Source organism: Salmo salar, chromosome 09 (assembly GCF_965601325.2).
Source record: "Salmo salar chromosome 09, fSalSal1, whole genome shotgun sequence".
Taxonomy (NCBI): domain Eukaryota; kingdom Metazoa; phylum Chordata; class Actinopteri; order Salmoniformes; family Salmonidae; genus Salmo; species Salmo salar.
In genome coordinates this window covers 63,027,992-63,055,811 of record NC_138299.1, presented here as the reverse complement: position 1 = coordinate 63,055,811, position 27,820 = coordinate 63,027,992, and the positions used below count along the sequence as shown (strand labels likewise).

The window sequence follows — 27,820 nt, the reverse complement described above, 5'->3', positions numbered from 1 at the left end:
ATGTGAGGTTAAGCATGAAGACAAATGGGGAAGGGATCACACAGCATAACTCATCCTCTGTTAAATGTACAGGTATGATTGTGAGGTAAGGCACTTAAGGTGAGAGTGAAAAAGACAAGAAGGTGATGTCAAGCAAAATGTTTTTTTTATTGTTCTGGTTTTAACTTGACTAAGTTCTTCCAGGTGTCATGGGCAGAGAATGAGCAAATAAGTCAGGAACAGCACAAAAGCTATCTGCTGGCCAGCTGTACGGAGCTGCAGAATGTCAACTTAAAACAACTATTTGCAAAGCTAATATACCAGTTCGCAAGTATACATGAACAGTGTAACTGACTTGACTGCCATTTCTGTGTAAAACATTAATGCATGACTGTAAAACAAATGATAGCCTTAACCGATCATGGCAGGTCACCTATCTTATGGGATATAAGAGCTGTCCAATGGCTGTGAACAGTGGAGAGGTCAGTGGTTAAGAGCGTTTAATGGGCTCATGCTGGAGTGAGGGGTAACGGGAGGTAAATGATTCTGCAGGGCCAGTCAGTGTGTGTGTGTGTGTGTGTGTGTGTGTGTGTGTGTGTGTGTGTGTGTGTGTGTGTGTGTGTGTGTGTGTGTGTGTCATATCAGTGAGTTAGCTCCAGAGACTGTAGCCACAACAGATAGAGACCACTTAGGGAAATTTCACAGACACTGAATACACACTCTCTACCCAGTCCCATCCCCCTCCACCCCAATGTTAGACAATTCCATCTTTCTTATAGGACAGGGGTCACCTGCCAGTGACCTGTTATCAATGGCCCTGGCACACCCTCCAGACCTCTGTCATGATTAATCGGTCAATGATACTTTTACATCTGCTCAAATGGTTGTGTGGCGGTTAGCTTCATGTGATCTCTAATGGCTGACTTAGGTCTGTTGTGTTTTGGCAACGCATGAAATCTGTATGGGAGGATATCCATCGCCGAAAGCAGGTTGGTTGGTCTGGTCTGCATCGGTTCCTCTCACAGGTAGCAAAGCCTCTCATCCTCCTCTTCCACCAAACCTCTGGGAATAGAAGAGAGGAAAGGGAAGAGAGGAAGAGGAAAACAACTGTAAGAAGGTCTGCTGATAACACACACACACACACACACACACACACACACAGAGTTCTTCCACTTCAGCTAGGAGGACTTAGACCCAACATAGCTAGCCTCCATAGAAACATTGTCTGTTTGATGTACTTCTTAATAAGCCACTATGGAAGCATACCTATCGGAGTTACGGACATTACTTTTTCATATTATTGAGAACATTTTTCTGTCCAGCACTTGATTTCAACCAGAATGTTTAGATAAGATGTGAATTAGATCAGATGAATTCCATCAGTTGTTCCTATTTTTCCTATTTCATTCATTATAGCCACCATATCAGGGCTAGGGGTAATCTCAATATCTGTTTAAACTTCTGCTTGTTGTTGTGTTGTCTACCACTAAGACATTGTTTGTGTCCCAAATGGCACCTTATTCCCTATAGTGCACTACTTTTGACCAGAGCCCTATAGGCCCTGCTCACAGTCCGAGTTACACACGTAATACTGCTGAAAGTGAATTGTTAACATTAAGACTCTGTTACTGGGGAGCTACAACAGCGGCGAGCATCTGGTCCAAACGGCTCAGTGTACATTTTACAGGCGAGACTCGTGTCATTAGGCTCTCTTCCGCAGACACATTTCCAAAGTGTGGAGAGAAGCTATATTTAATCTCTTATTCATGGTTTTAATCACAGATGACAAAACAGCCCTGTTAGCAAAATGTTTTAAAAAAGTTAAGCAATGTCGCACCCAGACCATCTTGCCTGCCTGTGCCTTGCCTAAGTGTCCGTGTGTGTGTATGTTAATGTGCGCCCGTGTCTTGAGTCTATGTGGTGCGTGTCTTTGGAACAGTCTGTTCAGGGACCAGAGTGTTTAAAAGGAGGCTATGGTGTGTTGCGGGGCTGCTGACATTAACAGGCTGGCGGATAAAGTGGCTTGGCAGAGACCCAGCCCACGGTCCTGACAGTGTGAGGTCCCCCCTGTCCATTCTAATGAGGAATTGTTTGAGGCTGCCTCTTCCTGATCCACAAGGATGTATCGGGGGGGCCTCCCAAGGATCGGATGCGTATGGAGGGGAGTCCAAATGTAGGGGGTCGGCAAGGGCAAAGTGCATCATTCTACATACCAGGATGGCAGATGGTTGAGCGCACAGATAGACAGGCACAAAGACACACACACAACAGGAGGGAGGCATGACAGCAACACAAAAACGTCTTCAAGGACACCGGACAGGAAACTGCATCATGTTTTCTGGGGCTGTCGTAGGGCCTTTGTTTCCTGTGACCCCAGTTAACCTCGGATGTCAGGCCTTTGTTCTCAGGAATGTCTTAATATGGATATTATGGATATGGAGTTGCACAGGTGACATGTCACATATACTACATGTTCACAATGTAGGGCTACACAAATATTGTGAACAAAATCGAAAATATCACGTCATCTGAAGATGCCATTGTCATTGTAATACTACAGAGGCCTCTGTACACTCTTCTCAATTTACATCAACAACATAGTTCAGGCAGTAGGAAGCTCTCTCATCCATTTATATGCAGCTGATATAGTCTTCTACTCAGCTGGCCCCTCCCTGGATTTTGTTTTAAACGCACTACAAAAAAGCTTTGTAAGTGTCCAACAAGCTTTCTCTGCCTTGTTCTGAACACCTCCAAAACAAAGGTCATGTGGTTTGGTAAGAAGAATGCCCCTCTCCCCACAAGTGTTATTACTACCTCTGAGGGTTTAGCGCTTGAGGTAGTCACCTCATACAAGTACTTGGGAGTATGGCTAGACGGTGCACTGTCCTTCTCTCAGCACATATCAAAGCTGCAGGCTAAAGTTAAATCTAGACTTGGTTTCCTCTATCGTAATCACTCCTCTTTCACCCCAGCTTCCAAACTAACCCTGATTCAGATGACCATCCTACCCATGCTAGATTACGGAGACGTAATTTATAGATCGGCAGGTAAGGATGCTCTGGAATGGCTAGATGGTCTTTACCATTCAGCCATCCGATTCGCCACCAATGCTCCTTATAGGACACATCACTGCACTCTATATTCCTCTGTAAACTGGTCATCTCTGTATACACGTCGCAAGACGGTTGATGCTTATTTTATAAAACCCTCTTAGGCTTCACTCCCCCCTATCAGAGATACCAACTGCAGCCCTCATCCTCCACATACAACACCCGTTCTGTCAGTAACATTCTGTTAAAGGTCCCCAAAGCGCACACATCCCTGGGTCAGTCCTCTTTTCAGTTCGTTGCAGCTAGTGACAGGAACGAGCTGCAACAAACACTCAAACTGGACAGTTTTATCTCAATTTCTTCATTCAAAGACTCAATCATGGACACTCTTACTGACAGTTGTGGTTGCTTTGCGTGATGCATTGTTGTCTCTACCTTCTTGACCTTTGTGCTGTTGTTGTCTGTGACCAATCATGTTTGAACAATCACTAGTTAACACTGCTGTGCAGTCTTTTTCACTACTACATAAGCCTTGAGTACCCTGTAGGTTATCCATTGTTATGCATAGGAATTTTGGGTTAAATGTATCAGTGCCTCTAGTATGGTGCTGGAGGGGATGGCTGCCATTTTACTGACTCCTGACCAACTGTGCTATTTTGTTTGTTTTTTCGCATTGTTTGTAACTTGTTTTGTACATAATGTTGCTGCTACCTTCTCTTATGACCGAAAAGAGCTTCTGGATATCAGAAAAGCAATTATTCAAACTCAAACTGGAAAAATATTTTTTCTTTAAAGATTCCGATGTGAAGGATATGCTTTGTGAAGCAAAGACAGAAAAAGGGGGAGGAGTGCCAATGAGTAAGTAAACCACCACTACCCTCCATATTATTGGCCAACGTGGAATCATTAGAAAATTAGCTAGACGATCTATGATTAAGACTACCCTACCAACAGGACATTAAAAACTGTAATATCTTATGTTTCACCGAGGCGTGGCTGAACGACGACACGTAATATGAGCTGGCTGGCTTCTCCGTGCATCAGTGGACAGAGCAGCTACATCTGGTAAGACAAGGGTCGAGGGGGTGTGTCTATTTGTCAGTAACTGATGGTGCACGATGTCTAATATTAAAGAAGTGTTGCGGTATTGTACCGATACGCCCTGTATATAGCCTTACGTAATTTTCTTGTGTTACTTCTCTGATACATATATATATATATATATATATATATATATATATATATATATATATATATATATATATATATATATATATATATATATATATATATTTCATTTTCGTTTATTTAGTAAATATTTTCTTAACTATTTCTTGAGCTGCATTGTTGGTTAAGATAATATAAGTAAGCATTTCACGGTAAGGTCTACACCTGTTGTATTTTGCGCATGTGACAAATACAATTTGATTTGATAGGGCCCACCTGTAGGCAGCGATCTCGATTTCCCGGGCCATCTTCTGACCCAGCAGCTCCTCATAGTCATCACATTGTTCCCTCATCTGGACCTGCAGGTCATACTGCTGCTCCCGCATCTCCTCAATACGACACTGAGGAGAAACAGAGAGATAATGGGCCATGTTCTAATAGCCGTACAAGCATACTACCACTTAGTGTTAAGCCATGTATCTAAGTATTGGACACATTCTAAGTGGTATGCTAGTGTGTTTATTGGAATCGAGCCATTGGGTTTATGGGATGGGTGGAGGTAGAAGTTATTGGAATAGAGCCATTGGGTTTATGGGATGGGTGGAGGTAGAAGTTATTGGAATAGAGCCATTGGGTTTATGGGATGGGTGGAGGTAGAAGTTATTGGAATAGAGCCATTGGGTTTATGGGATGGGTGGAGGTAGAAGTTGACCCTAACAGCTGGTCTATGGTCTGATATTTAACTTTCTACCCTTAGGATTGAGGGTAGGGTAAACTATTCCTAGATCTGTGATTCGGTTTGAGGGTGAGAAAAACAGTTTCTAGATCTTTGGTTCGGATTGAGGGAAGGATAAATTGTTCCTAGATATGTGATTAGGATTGAGAGTAGGGTCAACTGTTCTTAGATCTGTGATTAGGGGCAGTGTCTACTTGGAGCAGAGATGGTGGGGTACTGTACTGGGGTCAGTTTAAGCTCGGTGTGGTCTGTCTCTCTTACCTCCAGCTCAAAGATCTCCTCCACATATGCTTCTCTCTTCATCTCAATCTCATCTTCCAGCTCCTCACCACACTTCTCCAGCTCTGCAAGCTCCTTTTCAAGCTCTGCAATCTATACACACAAGTACAAACACGCAAAAACACAGAAATTCAGGTACATGGTCAGAGGAAACATGAGATGCGTGACTTAATCTCTGCCAATGTCATTCTAAACAGCACATTGAAACCTCAAACTGTATACTCTCTTCCTAACACACATACAATCACACCCGGCTTCCTGCTGTAAGTACACTGAACAAAAATATATATCCAACTGTTACGTTCCCCGGTTTTTGTTTGTATGTGTGTGTTTCAGGATGGCTTCCTGAAATTCCCCCCAAGCAGCCGATTGGTCGGCCACATCGATGATTGGAGAGCTGACCCCGTCCCCTCGTCAGGATACAGCTGTATCCCATTAGATTCCTTCTTCCAGCTATATAAGCCAGTGTTCTGTTGCTCAGAAGATAGCTGAGGGTTATATCATGTGTTGGTTGTTTCTCAGATAGAGCTGATGTTCTGTGATTGTTGCTGAGGGAGATGATTAGTATGTTATGTGTTGGTTTTTGCTGAGAGACAGGTTTTTTGTTAAGTATTTTGTAGCCGCTGCTTTTAAGGTATGTGTGTCCCCATAGGAGGCAGTGTTTTTGATTATTGAAATTGTTTACTTACGTTTGTATTCTGTTTTTGTTCCCATGGGGGAAGGGGAAGGCACCTAGGGAGTGCTTAGGCAAGAGGCCTGCGGGCATACGTAACCCGTAGTATTCACTGTCTATGCACACTAGGTAAGACCTGGGCGGACCACCCCCTGTATTTTGGTTAGCGCACCAGGTGGTGCTAAGTTAGGTAAGTAGTGGGTAGGCAGGTAAGGTAGGGGAGGGGGCTTTGACATTTAGTTTCTTTGCTTTGGTTCCGTTCAGCCCCTTTTCCCCAAATTTACCGTGTGACGGAATAAATTCCCAGTAAACGGTAAATTCTCTGCCTTTGTCATCCTTACTCGCACCTACAGTCCCATACCTCTTTCACTCTATGGGGAGTTGAGTTGTAACAGGGCGTTGCGTTCCCTCTTCCTAGAGGCGTACGTAACACCAACATGTAAAGTGTTTCATGAATTGAAATAAAAGATCGCAGAAATGTTCCATACACACGAAAAGCTCAAATTTTGTGCACAAATTTTTTAACATCCCTGTTAGTGAGCATTTCTCCTTCGCAAAGATAATCCATCCACCTGACAGGTGTGGCATATCACGAAGCTGATTAAACATCATGATCATTACACAGGTGCAACTTGTGCTGGCGACAATAAAAGGCCACTCTAAAATGTGCAGTTTTGTCACACAACACAATACCACAGATGTCTAAAGTGTTGAGGGAGTGTGCAATTGGCATGCTGATTGCAGGAATGTCCACTAGAGCTGTTGCCAGAGAATTTAATGTCCAACGTTTTAGAGAATTCGCAGACCACGTGTATGGCGTCATGTTGGCTGATGTCAATGTTGTGAACATTGTGCCCCATGGTGGCGGTGGGGTTATGGTGTGGGCAGGCTTAAGCTACGGACAACAAATGCAATTTAATTTTAGCGATGGCAATTTGAACACACAGAAATACCGTGAAAGATATCTATGACCAACAGTGGCATATCTGTATTTCCAGTCATGTGAAATCCATAGACTAGCGACTAATGAATTTATTTCAATTGACTGATTTCCTCATATGAACTGTAACTAAGTAAAATCTTTGAAATTGTTGCATGTTGCATTTATATTTTTGTCCAGAGAAGTTAAACAATTAGCTGTCAGAGACGGATGAGGATCAGGCTGTCTGCTTCTCTTTCAGGTAGATCACAGGAGCTCCAGGCTACGTCCTAAATGGCACTCGATTCTCTATATAGTACATTACTTTTGACATCTGGTCAAAAGTAGTGAACTATATAGTGAGTCATCTGGCAGACGGCCCCAGTCAGCTAGGTCTCTCTCTCCCCCCTCCCTCTCTCTCTCTCTCCCCCCCCCTCTCTCTCTCTCTCTCTCCCCCCTGGTTGGATGCCCTGTGTGTGGGCAGGGGGGTGGGTGTGTGTCATCCCCCTCTATTATACACATCTCTAAGCTGAGTCTGATTTCACTGCAAGGTTGTTTGTTTGGCCAAGTTGTGTCTCAGTGAGAAACCAGAACTGGAACATCCATCATGGCCGGTGAGAGATAGATTAAGGGAGACAGGCAGGGACATGTCCATCAGACTAGGCCCAGGCTAGGCAGAGCGAGGGCTCACGCGCTGCACATTAAGGGAAGAGGAGACGGTGTTATGAGAGCGCGACTGTGGTTACTGAGGGGGCCTGATTCTATTAAGTGTTGATTCTTGAATGATGGATGAACTGCAATGGGAAGTTCCAGCATTTCCTTGAATACTGTAAACTTGAGTGAATCATTGAGTTTTGGGGTGGTTGGAGACTAATTCGTGAAAGACTGTACTGAGACATTCTACCATTTTCTCAATAAAGCCTGTCTGTTGTGTGTTTCTTTTTCTCTAGGAGATGGGTGATAGATGAGGTTCTATTTCCATTGTTCAGTTTGGGGTCTCTTGAGACACAGAGGAGGAATGTGTGAAGTTTTAAGAAGTTGATGATGAAGAAGAGAGAGTACTGTGAAAAGTCTGTCTAAAAATATATGAATGAGAGAGAGAGAGAGAGAGAGAGAGAGAGAGAGAGAGAGAGAGATCACTCATGGAGAACTCCTGAGGAGTGAACTGCCTTTCCCTCCCTATACTTTACTGTCTGTGGGAAGAAGCCATACATTTTCTACAATTCCTCTCGATTTCGTGGCTGATGTTTGATGCTGAACCCATGGTGGGGCTTCTCTAAGAAGATGTCTGGGAGCTGTGAATTTACTGGAAGGAAAGTAAGAAAACTTGAGAAAACAGAGTAAAATCAGCAGGTAGTGATTGTCTAAAAAAAAAAAGTAGGTGCATGCCAGAGAGAGAGAGAGAAAGCGGTTCCTCACCAGTTTCTTCAGTTCGCTGACGTCCGTTATTTGGCCGACGCCTGTGACCCCCGCAGGTCTGGCCACCGCCAACTCCTTTCCAGCTCCAATGGCGACAACAGCACCAGCAACAACAGCACCGGGGACAACCGCACCAGTTTCCCTGCACTCACACTGGAACATAACATAGTTACTACCTTCAATTTACTGCATGACACTAGATGACAGTGTTTCCCTTAAATTACTTTCCGGGGGGGTAAGTACAATAACCACAAGTAGATATTTCAGTTGTCTTACGGTTGTTGTTTAGAAATGCAGTATGCATGGGTTATTCATGTGCAATGAAGTCCTTATGTAGATACACTTCCAATAAAGTGTTACCCTTTCCACCATAAAGGGAATGGTGAAGGGGAACAACTTAAGACAGCAAATGAGTGGCAACAAGGGCTCACAGGTGTGTCAGAGTCAGCCAGCAATGACAATTACACTTCAATCCCAATGGCAATCATTTGGGGATGGAGACAATTGCACCTTGTGAGACACTAATGGAGGCCAGGCCCAGACCACAAGCTGTCCAGCTGGCAATGAACGAGGGAAGGAGGAGGAGGGGAGGATGAAGTGGGAAGGAGAGTGTAAGTGTCTGGGTTAGAGAGAATAAGAGCTGTGGTCAATTTCAACTAGTTCTCACAGTCTCACATCAGAATTAGACGTTCATCCATGTTTTGCAAACGTCAAATTTCGAAGTTGTTGCAAACGTCAAATTTCAAAGTGTGTAAGGTTAAGTTTAGGAATGAACTTCTAATGTTTAAGGTTAGGGTTACGTTTAGGAATTAACTTTTAATGTTAAAGGTTAGGGTTACATTTAGGCATTAACTTTTAATGTTAAAGGTTAGGGTTAAGTTTAGGCATTAACTCCGAAATCTTAAAGTTTCTATCACTGGATTCAAATTTGCAACCTTTGGAATCAGAGGTCGATGCTCACGCCCATCCACCATCCCCGTCCACAACGGCCTTGCAAAACCAAAACTTAGTTGACGGTAACAGCGCTCACTGTTGCCCCTAGTGGCCGGTGTCCAGGTCATCTTTTGACATCCACAGACATAAATGGACGTCAAATATTGACTTTAATCACGGGTAACCTGGCTGTAAATTTAGCCCAAAGCCTTTTCACATACACATGCACACACACACGCCGCCTAGGGGCCTGGGAAGGAGCCCAGGGGTCTGATTACGAACGTGACCTTGCTAGGGGGGGCAGACATCCCCGACCCGGGACCCTAAGGAGGGTCAGACCCACCGGAGAGCAAGGTTGACCCCAGCAGAGCACCTCTAGCTTGTAACACACACTCTCTTTCTGAAACACACCAACATAGACACACCAACGCAAGACACAGGAGGGACAAAGTGGGTCTGTACTGGTGTGCGGCAGCACCTCTGATTCTAAGGTTCGCCTCTAGTGTTATTTCAAGAGGAAAAGAAAACAAGCAGGCCCATCCCTCTGCGATGTGAGAAGGCTCAGGTTTAGCCAGACGGTTTGGGGAAGAAAGGGGGAGTGGTGTGTAGCCGGTGAGTGGGCTGTCAGGAGTTACATTGAAGAGTATGTGTGTTCTGTTTTTGTGACATGCACATTGTGTGTATGCTCCAGACTCTGTACCTGGATGGTCTCAGCCAGCTGGCTGTAGTTCTCCTTGATATCTATGATGGCTGACTTGATGTCAGGGTTGCAGAACTCCAGGACTCCTCTCCCTGCTGCAGCTGGACCCTCTACAGGGGCCACCATGTTCTGAACCATCTGCAGACACACACACACCATTATGTAAGTAGGTAACAACATTAAGCCCCCACCATGTACGTCTTCAGGTCACAATACCTAAAACTCCATTATTAACCTCCATGCATCCATCATAGTAGAATGAAGTGTTGGAGAAATACCCAAGCAGCTTGACCCTCATCTAATTTTTCCTCGACATGAGTAACGGCGGCTGATTCATCAGGGGAATAGGTGTTTGGAAATGCCTGGTAATAATAGCAGTTAATAAAACAAAGGAGGACTTCTGTTTTCATTTGGTATTGAGCCGGTGCTGTGAGTTATTCAGTGCAGGGAGTTATCGAGCATGTCCCTGAGGGAGTGTGTTAAACGTAGCCGGCCAGCCGAGTGGCCGGGCTTCACAGAGGAGAAAAAAAACAGAGTGATGGAACTGCCTCGCTTTCTCCCTCTCTCACTGCTCCCAGTTTCTTGTCTCTCTGCCTCGGCCTCTCCTACCGCCTCGGCCTCTCCTACCGCCTCGGCCTCTCCTACCTTCTATTCTGCTGTCTCCTTCTGCCCCTCTCCCTCTGATATTGCATTAACACTCCTACTCTTACGATAAGTGCCACGGGACCTTTAGTGACCACAGAGAGTCAGGACACCCATTTAACGTCCCATCCGAAAGTAGGCACCCAACACAGGGTAATGTCCCCAATCACTGCCCTGGGGAATTGGAATATTTTTTTTAGACCAGAGGAAAGGGTGCCTCCTACTGGCCCTCCAACACCACTTCCAGCAGCATCTGGTCTCCCATGCAGGGACCAACCAGGACCAACCCTGCTTAGCTTCAGAAGCAAGCCAACATTTGGATGCAGGGTGGTATGCTGCTGACATTGCCCTGTGTAGAGTGCCGTCTTTCGGGTGGGACGATAAACGGGTGCCCTGACTCTCAGTGGTCACTAAAGGTCCCATGGCAGTTATGGTAAGAGTAGGGGTGTTAACCCCGGTGTCCTGGATAAATTCCCAATCTGGCCATCATACCATCATGACCTCCTAATCATCCCCAGCTTCCAATTGGCTCATTCATCCCTCCTCCTCTCCCTTGTAACTATTCCCCAGGTCATGCTGTAAATGAGAACGTGTTCAGTCAACTTACCTGGTAAAATAAAAAATAAATAAAATGATTGGTCTATAAACTCATTTACCACCTGGTGATGTCACCAGGCAGGCTAAAATAGACACATTTCCAGCAGTCTTTTCAAACACTAAAAGGGCATTATCATTTTCATGATTTCACAGTATTATTCCAACCTCAAACAATACATTTCACTGCAGCTATCTGGTGTTTGTGACAATAAATTAAAACAATTATATAGTGTGGAAATATATAGAAAACACAGGTCAATTACATTTTTGACTGCACTGGCCCTTTAAAGATATGTGGGTTTTTGGTAATGGAATTACAAGGCACAAGGCAATGTTTCTTAAAATAACAGAAGGAAAATAATTTCTCCAAAACAAAATATAAGTGCTGATATTAGTTGGCAGAGGTCTTTACTTCAACTTGTGTTTTGATGTATTTCTAATACCCTTTAAGACTTTTTGTTTGCAAATGTTTTCTAAGACCCCCTTTCCCTCTGTTTGACCAGAAATTAAAGCCATTACTTGATATGCTCTTATGAACTTCACATGTTAGAAATTTCCTTTAACAACTGGTTATATCACCTGTGAGATCTATCCTTGGCAAGGCTTATTCTGGTTCTACCCTGCTTTGCTGTGCTCTAATCCTGCCTCAGTATCACAATTGTTCCTTGTAAAATAACTACTGTTCATGGTAAAACCTAATCAACAAGGTGGCCGGGGTCATCTGAACCGTGTTGCCTCCGGCAAACCCTAAACAGAAAAGCTTACTGCTTGTGTAAATGAGGTGGTTCAGCAAACCTTGCCAGAGATCTGAAGACTCAGTGGGCAAACAGTCTGTGGGCATGCACTTGTAAGTAATGACCCAGAGAGCCATTGAGTAGTACACTTTTCCACATTTGTGTACTAATACTGTGGGATAATCAATGTTTGCCATCCAGCCAGTCATAACTAGGATATGTCCCTTCTCTCTTACCGTCTCATGCTGTGCCTCCATGTGAGCCAGTTGTTCCTCATAGATTTTCACCTGCTCCCTCAGGGCCAGACAGTCTGCAGTCACTACATCCACTTCCTACAAAAGGGGTAGCAGACAGCCAGGTCAATAGAAAACCGAAAGCACCCGCTTGTCTTCTGATAGACTAGATATCATTTTCACAAGATTGCTTACACCAGTGTTTCCCAATCCTGGTGCTGGGGGCCCAAAGGGGTGCACATGTTTGTTTTTGCCCTAGAACTATGACGCTTGATTCAACTAATCAACTCGGATTAAGCCTTTAGTTGAATCAGGTGTGTTAGTGCTAGGGCAAAAATTAAGCATGGGTCCCTAGAACCATAATTGGGAAACACTGGCTTACACCAATCCAATAATATCTACACTGAACAACATAAAACGCAACATGCAACCATTTTAAATATTTTACTGAGTTACAGTTCGTAAAAAGAAATCAGTCAATTGCAATAAATTCATTTAGCCCTAATCTTCCACATGACTGGGAATACAGATATGCATCTGTTGGTCACAGATACCTTAAAAAAAGGTAGGGACCTGGATCAGAAAACCAGTCGGTATCTGGTGTGACCACCATTTGCCTCATGCAGCATGACACATCTCCTTCACAGAGTTGATCAGGCTGTTGATTGTGGCCTGTTGAATGTTATCCCACTCCTCTTCAATAGCTGTGTGAAGTTTCTGGATATTGGAGGGAACTGGAATAAGCGGTCATACACATCGATCCAGAGCATCCCAAACTTGCTTAAATGGGTGACATCTCTGGTGAGTATGCAGTCCATGGAAGAACTGGGACATTTTCAACATCCAGGAATTGTGTACAGATCCTTGTGACATGGAGCCGTGCATTGTCATGCTGAAACAGGGGGCTAGGGGTGGTAAGGGGTGGGGAGGAGGTAGGGGCTTGGGGTAGGGGTCGATTTGAAATTCAGTACCATGACACACTATTTTCTCAACCAGCAGATAACTAGACAACGCAAGGCAGAGGAAGAGGGGCTAATTAGCTAAAAATGCCTTCGTCCTCGATTCCATTCAGCGGCAGGGTTTATCAAGCCCTTTTTAAGTGCCTGATTAATTGGTGATGAATTCAATTACTCCTGGTGCTAGCATTTGTATCTGAATGCAAAACGGGTAGGGTCCAACGGTGGAACCTTCCTGCTGTGGCTGCTGGAACACATGGGTCCCTGATGGACGTGACACGTAAGGCAGGCTGTCTGTTACTGTTATCTATGGGCAAACACAAGGCCGTAAATTGGAGAGTCATGCACTCACAGTCTATGGACTGTAAAAACCAAAGAAATCCCCCCTAGATCACCCTTCTCTTGTTCCCCATCCATCGCGTCAGGCTAGCTGTGCTTTATAGCATCGTCTTCTGCTTAGGATTTGGATGAGAACCAGCCAGCTCCTCCAGCCTTCTTCCACTGTGGGAAGCCTTGGTGGGAGCCTGCTGAACCTTTTAAACACTATAAGCCTCAGCCCCAGATAAAAGCTCAAAAGAACACTCAGAGAATTGGCTGGCAGAGAGACGGACAGACAGACCATGGAGGTTGTCCAAGATGTGGGCAGCTTTAGCACAAAATACAAACAGGCTTAATCAATAGCTAATGGCAAGGCTGGATTTTAAATACCCAGCCATGCCTTGTTTTAAGCTTCTTCCAAAGTCTGTCTGCTTGCCTACTGAGAAAGACTGCAGCCTCCTCTCGTGGAGCTGCTTCCAACACTGGTTCACAATCACATTCAATCTCTCCTCTCCCTGCCTGTTTCTGTTTGTTTGTTTCCCACCGACTCTAAGCTCTCTCCACGCTCCAGCTGCTTTTCTATCGGAGCCAGAAGCTGAGCCAGCCAGCAAGCCAGCAAGCCAGCCAGCAAGCAGCATTACTGCACCGACTACATTACAGTCTGTATTACATCTGTATAGGAGAAATTAAAGACTGAATGACTCAATAAGGAGACATGTAAACGGCTTCTCCCATATCTGGGCTGGCAGTGGGGAGATTGGCTGTGACGGCAGGAACATGTGTGGCAGGCAGTGAGGGAATGGGATGGTAGGGTTTGTTAGGACTGGGGTTTTGTGGTTGTGTTGTGGCCACCGGCCCAGACTGTAGGACTGATAATTAATCAACACCCTGTGGGTAGAGATACAGAGGAGCAGCAGGGCTATGCTGAGCCACACAGCTTATGAAATTCGTTTTTTTTTTTTTTATAGTAGAGAATAAAACAGTGTTGGCAAATCATGGCAATAGTGCCGTCTAGTGGTAGTTATACATTAGTACAGTCAGTTTATAAGTGCTCCTAAAGAGATATTGGCCTTTGAACATTTAGATACTTCATGTTTCTTTCCACCCTTCCTTGCCTATTTTCAATCTTTCATTTTGAGGAATGTTCAAACTGGGTAAATTGGGTATAAAAGTTGAGCCACCACACGTTAGATCTATGTCTATATACATGTTCTAAATTGACAGTAGCACACATGAAAAGTCTACTTATTGTTAGAGAATAAATTACCAACGAAGACACCAATTCAACACAATAACTAAACAATAACACCAAAATGGCACAGGAAGTGAGGTCATTACCAGGCCAACGTCTTCCTGCTCCAGTTGGATGAGGGTCCTCTGCTGAACGGTCTCCTCATACTGCTCCTGCAGACACTCCAGCTCTCTCCTCAGCTCCTCCACATCAAACAGGCTCTGGTCCTGGACACACACAATTACTTATCAGTCTGGCACTGGTAAGTAATGGTAATGGTCTGTGACAATGGCTACCTGTCCATTTGGCAGCCCCCGTGCCTCTCTGATTCAGAGGGGTTGGGTTAAATGCGGAAGACGCATTCAACTTAACTATATTCAGTTGTACAACTGACTAGGTATCCCCTCTTTCCATCTGCACAGTGGCTGTACATACAGACGCTCACGCTGACACATATACACTCACATTCGTTCGCACACACATTCACACTACTTATCTGTCATGGGAACCAACCACCATTAGACAACAGGTTCCTTTTTCTCTTAACATTCGTGTGACATGAATGCCTCCACTCTGCTGCATTGTTAATATGTACCCTGTCCTTGCGCAGTCTCTCCACCACGGCGTCCAGGCTGTATTCAGGGACAGCTACGGCAGTGGAGGTGGTCTGTTGGCCGGTCATCCTCTCCTCCAGCTCACAGATCTGGGCCTCCAGAAACTCATTGTCCTCCTCAAAGCAGCGTGCCTATAGGGCGCACACAGCATGTACAATGGTATAGGAATGTACATGAACGTTAAGGGTTGCAAAATTCTGGTCATTTTCCCATAATTCCCAGTTTGACTATTAGAATTCCTGCTTATTCCTTCTTGATTGCGGGAATATTCCAAATGTGATTTCTGGAAAATCTGGGAATTTGGGGAAGGTTACCAGAATCTTTTTGGGTTGCTTCCTTGGAGCATCTGTGTAGAATAGACTTGGTCAAATACAATAAGAAATATCTTTGAACTTTTGGGACTTTCCCATTGGTTCTACTGTGTTTGTTGGTCAATCTAAAATCGAGCACAGTGCTCAAGTTAGTGTTCATTGTGACCCTTAGGTGTCAAGTTTATATAACATTATAGAACCATAGAATAATGTTTCAAGGGTTGAATCCATCCCGGGCTCACCATGTTGATGAGGGCGACAAAGCGATCATTTAGGGCGGCAATTGTGCTGCGGTCTTTAGCGAATCGGACCAGAGTCTCCTTATTGAGCGTCTTGGCAGTCACAAAGTCCAGCTGGTCACACGAACACTCCTCAGCAGCCGCACCCCTGTGGGAGACACACAGCTTAGGAGAGGCCCGAGTTTGTATAAAGCCCTGGAGAGACACACAGACACACTAGCATAACACATTTCAGAAAAGTATCAGCGTCAGATTTTGTGGATGTACATAGAAAATGAAAGATCGCAACCCCTAAAAAGTCTTTAATGCATAGCATTGCTGCCCCTCCCAAATTAGATCTGTGTAAATGAACACAGCCAAGGGGAATAAGTCGTCATTATCTGATGGAAGTACAAAAGGCATTTGTCAACACCCTTCTAACTTTTCCCATGGGACTGACACCTAATGTAACCAATGTGCGTAACTAACACTAAACACACAACAGCCAACTGGGGGACATTCAACACTGCATATGAAAACCATGCAAAGCTACCACACATTTGCTTGCGATTCAATTAAATAAATATTTAGAAATACTTAAGGAGTGAAAGGAAACGAACGTCTGGTCCCTGGGATGTTGCTGCCTGGTCCCATGGATGTTGTCTGACACGTTCTAGTTATAATCTAAGCAGTCCCCCAAGAAGAAAGCATACTAGCTTTCCGGCCTGTGGTACACTGTAGTAAACCATCCTCAGTGCACAGGGTGTTCTCCATAAAGCCCATCTCCAGTGGTCCGTATGCATGTTGAGTCACGTTGATAGGGCTTACCGTAGCAAAACATTTTGTGACAGGAAACAATAATCCTTGAGTTTAGGTAGTACCTCCACATTTCACTGTTTCTAAATGCCCCCCCCCCCCCCAACTGAATAGGACCCAGGCCCTCTAAGCCATGAAGAGGTGAGGGGGCTACCAAGAAACCACACACTGACCTGGCCTTGACCGCTGAGGAGCGGTACTGCCCTCCACAGCTTCCGCTGGACAGTCCATTCCGACTCCATTGCTCCTCAAACTGCCGGCGGTAGGACGACACTCTCAGCATGGCCATGGTTGATACTGGGACACGTACTGCAGGCTGGAGCTACAGTAACAAATAATGGCAAACGGATGACAGCGAGTCCAGTTTGAGGACTTTATACATGGAGATGAAGGGGAATGTTGCATCCAGGCGATGGATCTCTCACGGCCCGCTGACTGGACTAACTATAGGGGCTCACACCAACAGCTGGCCATTTCACACGGAGCAGACAAGTCGGCCATAGCAACGATGTCACCATATTGTTGACTTGAATGTTTTCTTAGGATTTCCAAAAGTGGGGGACTGTGATTACTTAGAGTATCACATGTGAACAATTGGGTATTTCTTAGGAAAAAAAAGTTAAAACAAAGGATGTTTTTTGTACATTATTTTATTTCCGTTAAATAAATTAAAAGTACCACACAAAATATACATTGAAAACAGTTGTGCAAGTTTTCCTTTGCATATGTAGCATTATTACTAGACAGACCATTACAAAACTTGAGGCATGAAGAGGAGCAGAGCGCATAAACCAACACATGAATACACAGACAGGCGCCAGATGAAGAGAAATAAGGAGGCATGAGTGTGGATTTCTCCCAAATATGACTTTTCAGTCCTGACAATCTCTCCTCAGCTTGGGTTGGCCTTATTTCTGATGTAAAAGCTTTGTGTTGTGAATGAGATGAAAATACCAGATTTCCTGTTCCTCCTCTTTTGACTCCGAGACAACCAGAAGGACAAATCCATCCAGGGCCAGCCATGGTTTAGCAAAGCTAAGCAAAGCGCTTAAGTCTATGACAACTCTGAGGAATGCTAAAGGCATGCCTGGCCCATTTTAGAAATATACTGTATGGAATGATTGCAGCGAGGCACAGAAATATACACAAGGCCCACTCCACTCAAACTCCTTTCAGGTACAGAGCTAACACTGACATAGAAACCGGTAAGTGCTTTGATTAACGAACTGTCAGTGTTACAGCTATAAGATTATGTAACACACCGAAACAAAAACTTCCGTCTCAGAACGCATTTTCTGGTGTAGCAATGGTCCAGCAATGCCTGTTAAACAAGATTACGAAGTACAGGCTTTTCTGGCAAGACTGTCGGTGTGTTAGCTATAAATGTTATTTAACCCATTGAAACACTGTTTGAAATGTATTTATTAGGCTGGACCTGTAGTAGCCAGGTTCCATACTGTGTATGCTGTAGGCAAATCAATACTCGATGTCATACCTTAGCATTGAATGAAAATAATAGAGGGGTTGGCTACAAACACATACAGTGTACGGAACCAGGCTAGTCTTGAAGTGTCTGTTGATTAAGTAACAGGCTTTTCTGGCATGATTAGTTGACTGGAGACGTACGCCAGGGCAACAGTTCCAGTGGAAACGGGTGTCATATACCAACCGTGTCACATAACCGGCCTGTAAAGTGCCGACCAGGAGAAATTTTGACATATTACTGCTAAAATTACTAGACAGTGTCAAACACAGGGAGGAAACACTGTTGAAATTGCACAGCATTGGAGTTCCCCATTTCATAACCATAATACAATCCACGACAGCGTTCGGGGAAAAAAACATTTCCTTTGTGGCCCAGAAAAGATAATGTGTCTGGAAAACAGTTTTCGTTTCTCAGGGTGTAATGAACAACTAAATCCTGTTCAACCTGCACTGTAAAAAATGCTTAGTCACAGAAAAAGGTAAAAGAGTGTGTCTGAAATGGCACCCTATATAGTGCACTGCTTTTGATCAGAGCTCTGGTCTAAAGTGGAGCACTATAAAGGGAATAGGCTGCCATTTGGGACACAAAGAAAGCAAAACAGGACATTATATTGTCTGAATATACTGCGGGAGACAAAGTGACAAAAAATACCCTTGCATGAGCACACAAGCCCAAAACAACAAAGCTCTAAAATCAGCATGAAGGCAGATAGTGAGGCTGAAGCAAGGAAAGAAAAAAAGTAAATGAGGACATGGCAGACATTAAAAACGACGGTACCACCTGCATGACGAACACACAGCACATACATTTTGAAAACACAAGAACACATAGTTTGCACCAGCATAGTAAGAGTTGACAGCAGAGTCAAACATCGTGGACAATGGGGACAGGAGGACTATTTACAACAGTTAAGACATACCGTAGAGGTGTTTTCTCTCTGATGTTCTGTAGGGCTGGTTTCTGGGACTCATTAAAAGCCTACTCTTGAACAAAAAAAAAAAAAGCATGCTCAATAGAGAATGTTCATCTCTGGGTCTGAAAAACTGGCCCATAAAAATGGCAAATAAATGCAGGCGTGATGACTGATCACTCTATTGTGAAGTTAGTGTGACGGGTTCAGAGTTGCAATGTACTCTCACTGATATTGAACAACACGTGTTTCAGAATGGCAGAAGCAAAAGGTGGGTTTGAACAACCATGGGCAGTTAAACAATATGCAAAAATGTGGTCTCTTAAAATAATTATGAAGGTGAAATAAACTATAAAGATGGTGAACAAAAGTAATGCAAGGAAAAAAAGAGAATAAATAACATTAGTTTAAAGTACAGCCCACTGATCATTCGAACATCTCCCAATATCACAGAACCCAGACGGGACTTCTCCCCATTGTCATCGTTATCTTGTAACAACGGAAATCTTCCTTTATCAGATTTTCCGACAAGCAAGGATTCACTCAGTCTCTCTGTGTTCACTAGAAGTATTTTGTGCCCAATATCACTGTCTACTGATGGTTTGAATAGTTCACCCCGAGAGTAGGATGCATCGGGTAGCTGCAATCCAAATCTTCTGGACGACCACCTATGTGGTCCATCTTTAGTGTCATGGACTAACGGATCATCATTATATTAGTATCTATGGGTTCGTACATACATGCATACATACAGTACACACATACATACACACATATTGTATTTTCATTCAGAGTTCAGATTCAGATCAGGTATAGGGAGTCATTTTGGCATGGAACATGTTATATGACGCATGGGGGTCGCCGGGGGGGTGTGATCCATAGACAGGGCATACAGGTCTTCTGGTACAGCAAAAAGTGCAGAGAGGCATCAGTCAGTTCACTGTCACTCCAAGCAACCAACACCTAAACCCCTGGTCCTGCAGCTACACTATGAGCAGAGGTGAAAACTATGATGGTTGTGAGTGACTGAACTACAAAGGCTGGGGTCCGGGCATTGATAAGAACCTGTGATAAAAGAGAGGGTCCCATATAACTACACTGTTTGCTCTCCCACCACAGGATCCAACACACATCCCCTAAGGGCCAGGGGGTGCAGGGGTGTCACACCATGGTCCTCCACACACACGCCTTGAGTGCACCAAAACTCCACTCTTATAACAGTTATCAAAAGGTCCAGCCTGGAGGATGTCTGAGCCCTAACCCCTGACGCTTAACCCCTCACTCGTCGTCCCCTCCCATGAGGAAGCCCATGATGAAGACGACGGCTCTCTGTCGGTCCTGCGGGGTCTGTCGGCCCACCATTTTGGGCGGGGGCCGGATGAGCAAGCTGGCAAAGAGGGTAGCTGGCATGGGGCACAGTGGAGGAGAGAGAGAGGTAGAGGAAGATGTTAGAAACAGAGGCAATTCTTAAGCAAGAGTAGTTTGGATATGTTTCCTTTCAATTCAGTCAGGACTCAGTGAATTCCAGTTCCTGAATATTTTTTTCATTTCTAAACTTGGGAATTTCATTTCCAGAATTGAAGTGGTATTGACCCTAAATCTGGGTTGTGTTCAGTAGAGAGCATACATTTTGAAATGGAGTCAAGTGAGGACAAACTACTCTACGTGAACATGTCCAATAAGAACACTGATATTTGCATTCTGTTGTCAAATGTTTTCCTACATTGAACCCTAGTGAACTCAACCTCGGAAAGCAGAGAATGTGGCCAGGGGGAACTGACCTATGAGGCTGGCAGTGAGGTTGTTGTTGTGGGCGTATTTCAGCAGCTCCTTGAGGAAGGCCATCAGGTAGCGGAACACGTTGCGGTGAGCCCGGGGCAGCTGGGAGATCAACTGTCAAAACAACCCAGAGAGAAGACAAATGAGAACCCCAACCAGACCCTTCTAGAGCCTAGATGCCAAACTATGTCTCATGGGTATCCAATGACCATATGAGCTTTTAACGATTCAATAGAAGTCACTGACTCAAACTCGTATCCATTATCAGATTCATATGGTATCACGTACATACATTTTTATGTGGAAATATGTATTCACTGCACCTGTTTGCAGAGGCGTCTGTCGTGGGAGCAGTCCAGGCTGCGCTGGTAGAGCTCGTAACACACTACTGGCTCAGGCAGAGCTTCCAGAAATATCAACAGGGCCTCGGCCACCGAGTGGTTACAACCAGCTGACACACACACAGTCGGGGAATAACACATAGATTTGTGGCAGAGGGTCGGTGTGCGTGTTTCATCTACATTGCTGTCATACTGTGCAGAATCACTGACCTACAAATCACCTTGAATTCAAAATAGCTACCCATTATGTGATGAAGAATAGCAATCTTGCGCCTCTCCATGCTCAAACTGATCCTCTCACACACACTGGTTGTGTGTGTGTGTGTGTGTGTGTGTGTGTGTATGGGCAGGAACACTGATGATAGGGAGAATTGTACACCATAAAACCCAAATACCACACACATCATTTTTCATCCACATGGCAAATCTATGTAACGTATGTCGTGAATGTAGCACCTCCTAATACTACCACCCCATGCACCTTGGCAGCAGTCTGTGTATAGCAGCCACTTTATCACGGTGTCCCATATAGCTGTGTGGCATCTCAGTCACAGTCTCCTGTTACAGGGCTGGGCCTAATAGTGGATCTGGGCCAAAGGGTTTGGAATGACTGGGGACATATGAGCAAGGATACGGATGGAGTCAGGAATGCTGGTGTCCAGGCAGTCAATGATACTCTGCAGCTCCTCCTGCAGGCCCGGTGTCTGGAACAGGTCCTCCTGAAATAATGGTAAGGAGTTTACAGCCATTTTGTTTTTCCTTGGAATAAGGGTAGGGTAGAATACAATTTAGAGGCTGAGACGCTAAGTCTAGAATAGTACTTGGAAGGGTTAGCCTGGAATACAAACAAAATGTTGTGCTGTTTCGCTCCGTCCAAACAGAATAATTGAAGTGACAATAGTGAAATGGAGCGATAATCCGTTTGGATCCCAGGCTAACCAAGTTCACCCATCTGTGAGGAATATCCAAATTCATTGCGACAGCACTTGAGAATAGCGCTTTGAACATTCCCCCTTACTATCCTCTCACCTGTTGGCAGGACTTGGTAAAGAGGTGGTTCACCAGCAGCCACACCTCCTTGGGGATTTTTAAAGGCTTGTCCTCCATGCCAGCACTGTCCACCATAAGGAAGCTCATCTTGGACTTCTCCTGAAGTAACACACACAACCACAAGATGTCAGAAACATAGATACTATACTGAGACCACCACAAGATGTCAGAAACATAGATAATATACTGAGAACACCACAAGATGTCAGAAACATAGATAATATACTGAGAACACCACAAGATGTCAGAAACATAGATAATATACTGAGAGAACACCACAAGATGTCAGAAACATAGATAATATACTGAGAGAACACCACAAGATGTCAGAAACATAGATAATATACTGAGAGAACACCACAAGATGTCAGAAACATAGATAATATGCTGAGAGAACATCACAAGATGTCAGAAACATAGATAATATACTGAGAGAACACACACAACCACAGCATGTCAAAGGCATACTATACCATAATGACACAACACACACAACCCCAGTATACTGAAGAAAATAGTTGGCATTTCAGCGCAACTTTCGGTCAAAAAAAAAGACCGTCGTCAGAGCATAAGCATACCAGATTCTGACACATAAAGTCTCTGTTAGTATTGTGATTGAAACCAGCTTTACCCGGTCGATTCATAAACTTATGAACTGCTTAATTCCCTAGGGAGGATTTGATTAGATTCATCCTGTGCCATTACATAAGACAATTTAAAAGTATCCCATTTATCAAAAATGTTGATTCCATTCCTAAGATGATTCCACATGGCACATTGCCTGTCATTATAGGAATAGGGAACATATTATAGCGGATTATCGCAAGGTTTGGATGTCGAGTCGGCTTGCAGGAGAGCCATTTTACTGAAAGCGGATCACATCGTTTTGTGTCTAGCTGCAAATGGATCCCTGAGAAGTAGGGAGAGTCGGGCCAAAAATAACCACTGGCAATGGGGGTCACACACACGAATGGGACACAGTGATAGCCTGCAGAGCCATATACAACATCAAGAGCTAGAGAGCCTCTCAAAGTGTTACTGTTCCTTAAGCTTCTAGGAGTGCAGCTTCTACAAAAGATGTAGCCTAGGCTATGGTTAGGTGACCAGAAATAAAGGCTTTTACAGAACTCAAATACATCAGGCCCTGAATGTTGATTTGGGGGGGGGGGGGGGCAGGGCTTTTTCCACTGGTGCTACTAACTTTTTCAGTTGATGGCACCCAGCATTTGATTTGGGCGCACCAATTTTTTTACCTGACTAGTGTCCCATAATGTACCTACATTCCATAGAACCAGGCTAAAAGACTAGACATCTTTTAAAGTAACATGCCATTACAGGGCTCGACATTCAGGTCCGTGACAACTGAAAGCTACTGGCCTGAATGAAAAGAATACTGGCCTGGGAAAGCAGATGATACTCGCATTACTTAAATGTTCGATTTAATTTGAGGGCTGAGCAAATACCCTATTTCTCGGGCTACCCAGACTCCTTGCTCCATCCAAATGCTACGCCACACCACGGACGTTAGTTTCTTCACCGCAATTAGTCTGGATTGGAGTACCTCCCCAACCCTTTACCGAATGCGAACACATTCAGGGCCATCTTAATAGTACAGAAACCGATGGGTTGGGCCAGAGACAGAACACACATGGGTAAACCGGCAGTTTGACAATTCGTCATTGGATCTGATACTAAGATTGGATAGAGACGATCCAATCGCTGATGACTTTGTTTTGTACAACACCCCTCGTCACCACAAACAACTTCAATAACGGCGCAATCTCAAAAAGGCTGTTTTTGTTAGAGATTTTTAAGGTCACTCCACAGTTAAAGAGCCCTTTTTATATTTTGGTAAATTCTGTTTTATTTTTCTAGGTTTGCGGTTTTCACTCTCAAAATCACACTTTATCAATAAACTACATGTTCTATATTCACAAAAATGCTTAAACCACATCATGAGACCAATTTTGAGGTCTGGAAAAAATAGGAGGGATTATTAGGTGGCCATGATGGTATGAGGGCCAGATTGGGAATTTAGCCAGGAAACCGGGGTTCACACCCCTACTCTTACGATAAGTGCCATAGGACAATTAGTGACCACAGAGAGTCAGGACACCCATTTAAAGTCCCATCCGAAAGACAGCACCCTACACAGGGCAATGTCCACAATTACTGCCCTGGGGCATTTGGGATGTTATTTTAGACTCTGTGGATGTAAATCAGTAGTTGTTTAGTAAACTGTTGAAAACATTAACTTGCTGGACCTTGCTGTAGGTCATGTAACTGTTTGTTACATCTAATATTTGCTTTGTGGACTTCACCGGACAGATGTTGCTCTCCAGTTTTGTCATGAAACAAACGAATGTGTAGTTGAAATGATTCCGCCTCTGTGTGACTCGTCTTTTTGCTGTCTTGCCTTATTGTACTGTATATCACAGTGGCGTATGAATGAATGGGTTATAAAGCACGCAACGCAATTATCACAGCATAGGTTGTAATACAGCTTTTTTTACTGGCTTGGCTTCACCAGTGATTTAACCCACGCACCACTACTGGTAGTTCCTGAGTTAATTAACAACTAGCATCCCATCATGCTTAAGGTCATGTATAAAAATGCCCAGCTGCCCATTATTTTGGCTACCATGGCTAGAAGAAGGATCTCAGTGACTTTGAAAGAAGGGTCTCAAAGGAGCATATGGGGTTTAAAGGGCGTGTGTGTGTGTGTGTGTGTGTGTGTGTGTGTGTGTGTGTGTGTGTGTGTGTGTGTGTGTGTGTGTGTGTGTGTGTGTGTGTGTGTGTGTGTGTGTGTCGCCAGATCCCAACCCAATTGAACACTTATGGGAGATTCTGGAGTGGCGACAAACAGCGTTTTCCACCAATTATGGAATTTATTGTAGAATAATGGTGTTGAATCCCTCCAATAGGGTTCCAGACACTTGTAGAATATATGCCACGGTGCATTCAAGTTGTTCTGGTGGCTTGTAGTGGCCCAACGCCCTATTAAAACACTATGTTGGTGTTTCCTTTATTTTGGCAGTTACCTATTTATGGTGCCATCTGTAGTGGGTTTAGCCATGCAGTGATTCAGTTTCACTGGCCGGTGAGCTGCTCAGATACGGAAGGTGAAGATGGGATTAACATCAGGCTTTATATGGGTGAAGCTGATGCTGCTTAACTGAGCACAGGCCCCCTCTGCTTCTCCCTAAACTCTCATTAGCCTTAATCATGTGTGTGAAGGCCTGTGCACTGTAGGGTGACCTGCTGTGAAATGAGCTTGGGTGTGCGGAAAAAGGACTGTATGTGTGTGTGGAGGGACGGTTGTGATGCGTGTGTACTGCGGTGGAGACGTGCTTGAAGTCTAGTTCATGTGGTGTCACTTCTATGATCGCACACACACGCAAGTGTGAGAACCAGGCTCCTCTCTTGTAGGGCTGGGCGATATATCGAATTCATTTGATGAATTCAAATGTATGTTTTTGCGCAATATTCTAAATGCCTGTATTGCTCCTTCTGTGCACCTTCCCATTTACACCAGAGATGTGAATATAATGACAAGATGCTCATGACTCTGCCCTAACAATAGGAGTCGTCCCAAAGGCGGGAAGGCAGGCGACAAGCTTAGGTCCAAAATAAGCCCATAGAAACGCATTGGGCTTATTTTGGACAGATTTTAACAAGAGCGAAACCTCTCGCTTCGCCTCTTCCTCTGTTCACACACCCAAGCCCCTGAAACTCACACCAACAAAGTTGAGAGATCACTTCTTCCTCTCTATTTGCATTTGAGGTTTGGTCCAACAGAATCGGTCATATGGACACCCAAACACATTGAGACATTTTACTGTCATAGTAGAAGTTAACCTGTCTAACGATATCCTTTATATGTCTCAACGACTCAGCTGTCTAGTCTTTTATAAAATGTGCAATAAGCATAAAATACAGTTATATTAGGAATTGGCCACATTATCATTCGGAGAAATACGATAGGTCACTTGATTTGAACATCTGAACAAAGTGAAGAGGCTAGCATGCTGTTCAAACAGTTGGAGACGCATAGAAGGTAGTCTTCATTACAATTCAACTGTTCTGCCGTGTTAGCTACAAAACATATCCAAGTTGGCTAAACTTGAAATATAAAGATTAGCTGGCTACTCACTAGCATGTGGGTTTGTGCTTGAGAGATTGTTGTTGAGACCTGTGTTCATTTTCTCTAATGCCTGCTACAATAAGTTAGTCATTATTAGTGAATGTGCATTATGCATGGTTCTGGTTAAATTTATAACAAGGGCATTTTCATAGACTCGAAAGCCAAATCAGAGACGTTTGCAAAAAAGCAGGTTAAACTATTTTTTATAAATAATTACATTATCAGTGGGGCTTTTAGCCTAATTTCACACGCCCTGAATTCATTACATTATTGCTGTTTGAAATGCAGTGTATTTGACCTTTAACTATACAACAAAGCTTAGAGAAAATGTTTAAAAAATATATATAATAATAATAATAATTATCGAGATGTATATCATGAAAGTTTGAAAAAAAATTAGATATGATTTTTAGGCCATATCGCCCTGCTCTACTCTCTGGTCTATCACTGCCTTAGGGTTATCAATCTCAACCAGTGCTTGCATAATTTGAAATATTTAAAGCGTATAATATGCACTCATGCACATTTCATGACGGTCTTATGCGGCCCACCAATATCTCAGATTGAAGACTAGCACAGCTAGTAGTGCTGAGAGATTAGGTCTTTAGGTCGATTATTAAAAAAGTAACATCGATTTCAAATATTTTTGTAGACATTAAATGCAATACGCATTATGTGGGTTGAATGCTGTAACAGAGAATAAAAGTCCCATGATGGTAGTGACTGCCCATTACTGCTTATCACTTATTAACCACAATTTATTCACATTACTTCAAAAAAATATTTCAGCTGTGTATACTACATTTGTTTTAGGCCTAGTTGATGACGTTATTATTTCATTCCAAGTGATCATCTCTATAGAGCAGCTGCCTATGCTGTCTGACAAAATAGAATATTGGCCTGTTGGAAACTACAACGACCTACTATATCACACAGTTGGGGCTTGATCTGATTTCTCTCTAGAGAACCTGCACATTGCGCTCACAGCAAAAAAGGAATTCAAATAATTGAACCAACATCAGTCAATTAGTTGTTTAAAAACTGAAAAATACCACAATTCAACTAATCGCTCAGCACTAACTAACAGTACTGCTATGGCAAAGACGGACATGCAACCCCTGCGTCTAGAGCTGTAGTAAATTAAGACTTTAGTATTGGATTCCAGAATATTTGATCATGGTCTTGTCTGAACCAATGTCCTTCCCTAATTCAGAACATGAGGTACTGTATATTTGGTTAATCTAAAGGTGTTTTTATGTCAAATCTAGAAAGCAACATTACTAGACTAGAACCTGGGTTGCCTATTTCGCTGACCAACAGCGGGGCAACAGACTAGCCTTATACCCTGACTACACCGCTTGCGTCGCATGCGCAAGCGTTGCAAAATAAATGTAGAAATCTATGTTATTCAATTATTGCACCCACACTGCTTGCACGCGTCTGCGTTGCCAAGGGCTAAAATAGAAGTCCTTTCTATTTCTGACGCAGATCGCGCTGCAAGTCCGGTCTCTCCCATCTCCTCATTGGTTTATAGAAGCAAGTACCTCATTGGTTATACCCATGTGGGTGATTGAAAGACAAACTG

The 27,820-nt window shown here is 43.8% G+C and overlaps 2 protein-coding genes and 1 long non-coding RNA gene across 8 annotated transcripts in view; 1 reads left to right on the top strand and 2 right to left on the bottom strand.

The window, feature by feature from the left end:
* Positions 1–128: 128 nt before the first annotated feature.
* vimr2 (vimentin-related 2) lies at positions 129–16,887 on the bottom strand. Its single transcript, XM_014211819.3, has 10 exons — positions 16,699–16,887; positions 15,734–15,878; positions 15,162–15,311; positions 14,674–14,793; positions 12,065–12,160; positions 9,856–9,993; positions 8,223–8,375; positions 5,194–5,304; positions 4,473–4,597; positions 129–1,041 (listed from the first exon to the last, which is right to left on the bottom strand). The coding sequence occupies exons 1-10, from the start codon at positions 16,812–16,814 to the stop codon at positions 999–1,001; spliced, it is 1,197 nt and encodes a 398-aa protein (XP_014067294.1). The 5' UTR covers positions 16,815–16,887; the 3' UTR covers positions 129–998.
* LOC106611528 (uncharacterized) lies at positions 3,792–5,669 on the top strand. Its single transcript, XR_001330116.2, has 3 exons — positions 3,792–3,887; positions 4,020–4,094; positions 5,548–5,669. It is a non-coding gene; the product is annotated as an uncharacterized LOC106611528 (long non-coding RNA).
* A 270-nt stretch (positions 16,888–17,157) lies between the features above and the next one.
* ocrl (OCRL inositol polyphosphate-5-phosphatase) overlaps positions 17,158–27,820 on the bottom strand; it is a 35,913-nt gene continuing 25,250 nt past the window's right edge. For all 6 annotated transcript variants that reach the window (XM_082955843.1, XM_082955842.1, XM_082955844.1 and 3 more), the window contains 5 exons: positions 22,071–22,190; positions 21,676–21,760; positions 21,024–21,151; positions 20,703–20,814; positions 17,158–20,324 (listed from right to left, as the gene is read on the bottom strand). In XM_082955843.1, coding sequence (XP_082811969.1) covers positions 20,200–20,324; positions 20,703–20,814; positions 21,024–21,151; positions 21,676–21,760; positions 22,071–22,190 — 570 coding nt within the window. In that variant the 3' untranslated portion in view covers positions 17,158–20,199. The remainder of the gene's footprint in view (positions 20,325–20,702; positions 20,815–21,023; positions 21,152–21,675; positions 21,761–22,070; positions 22,191–27,820) is intronic.

Bases quoted from the DNA above. Each gene is read 5' to 3' on its own strand.
- vimr2 (XM_014211819.3), bottom strand. From the start codon at position 16,814: ATGGCCATGCTGAGAGTGTCGTCCTACCGCCGGCAGTTTGAGGAGCAA. The intron at 15,312-15,733 runs GTGAGCCCGGGA...TGCGCCCTATAG, and splicing joins TTGTCGCCCTCATCAACATG to GCACGCTGCTTTGAGGAGGA. The intron at 14,794-15,161 runs GTACATATTAAC...GTGTGTGTCCAG, and splicing joins AGAGACTGCGCAAGGACAGG to GACCAGAGCCTGTTTGATGT.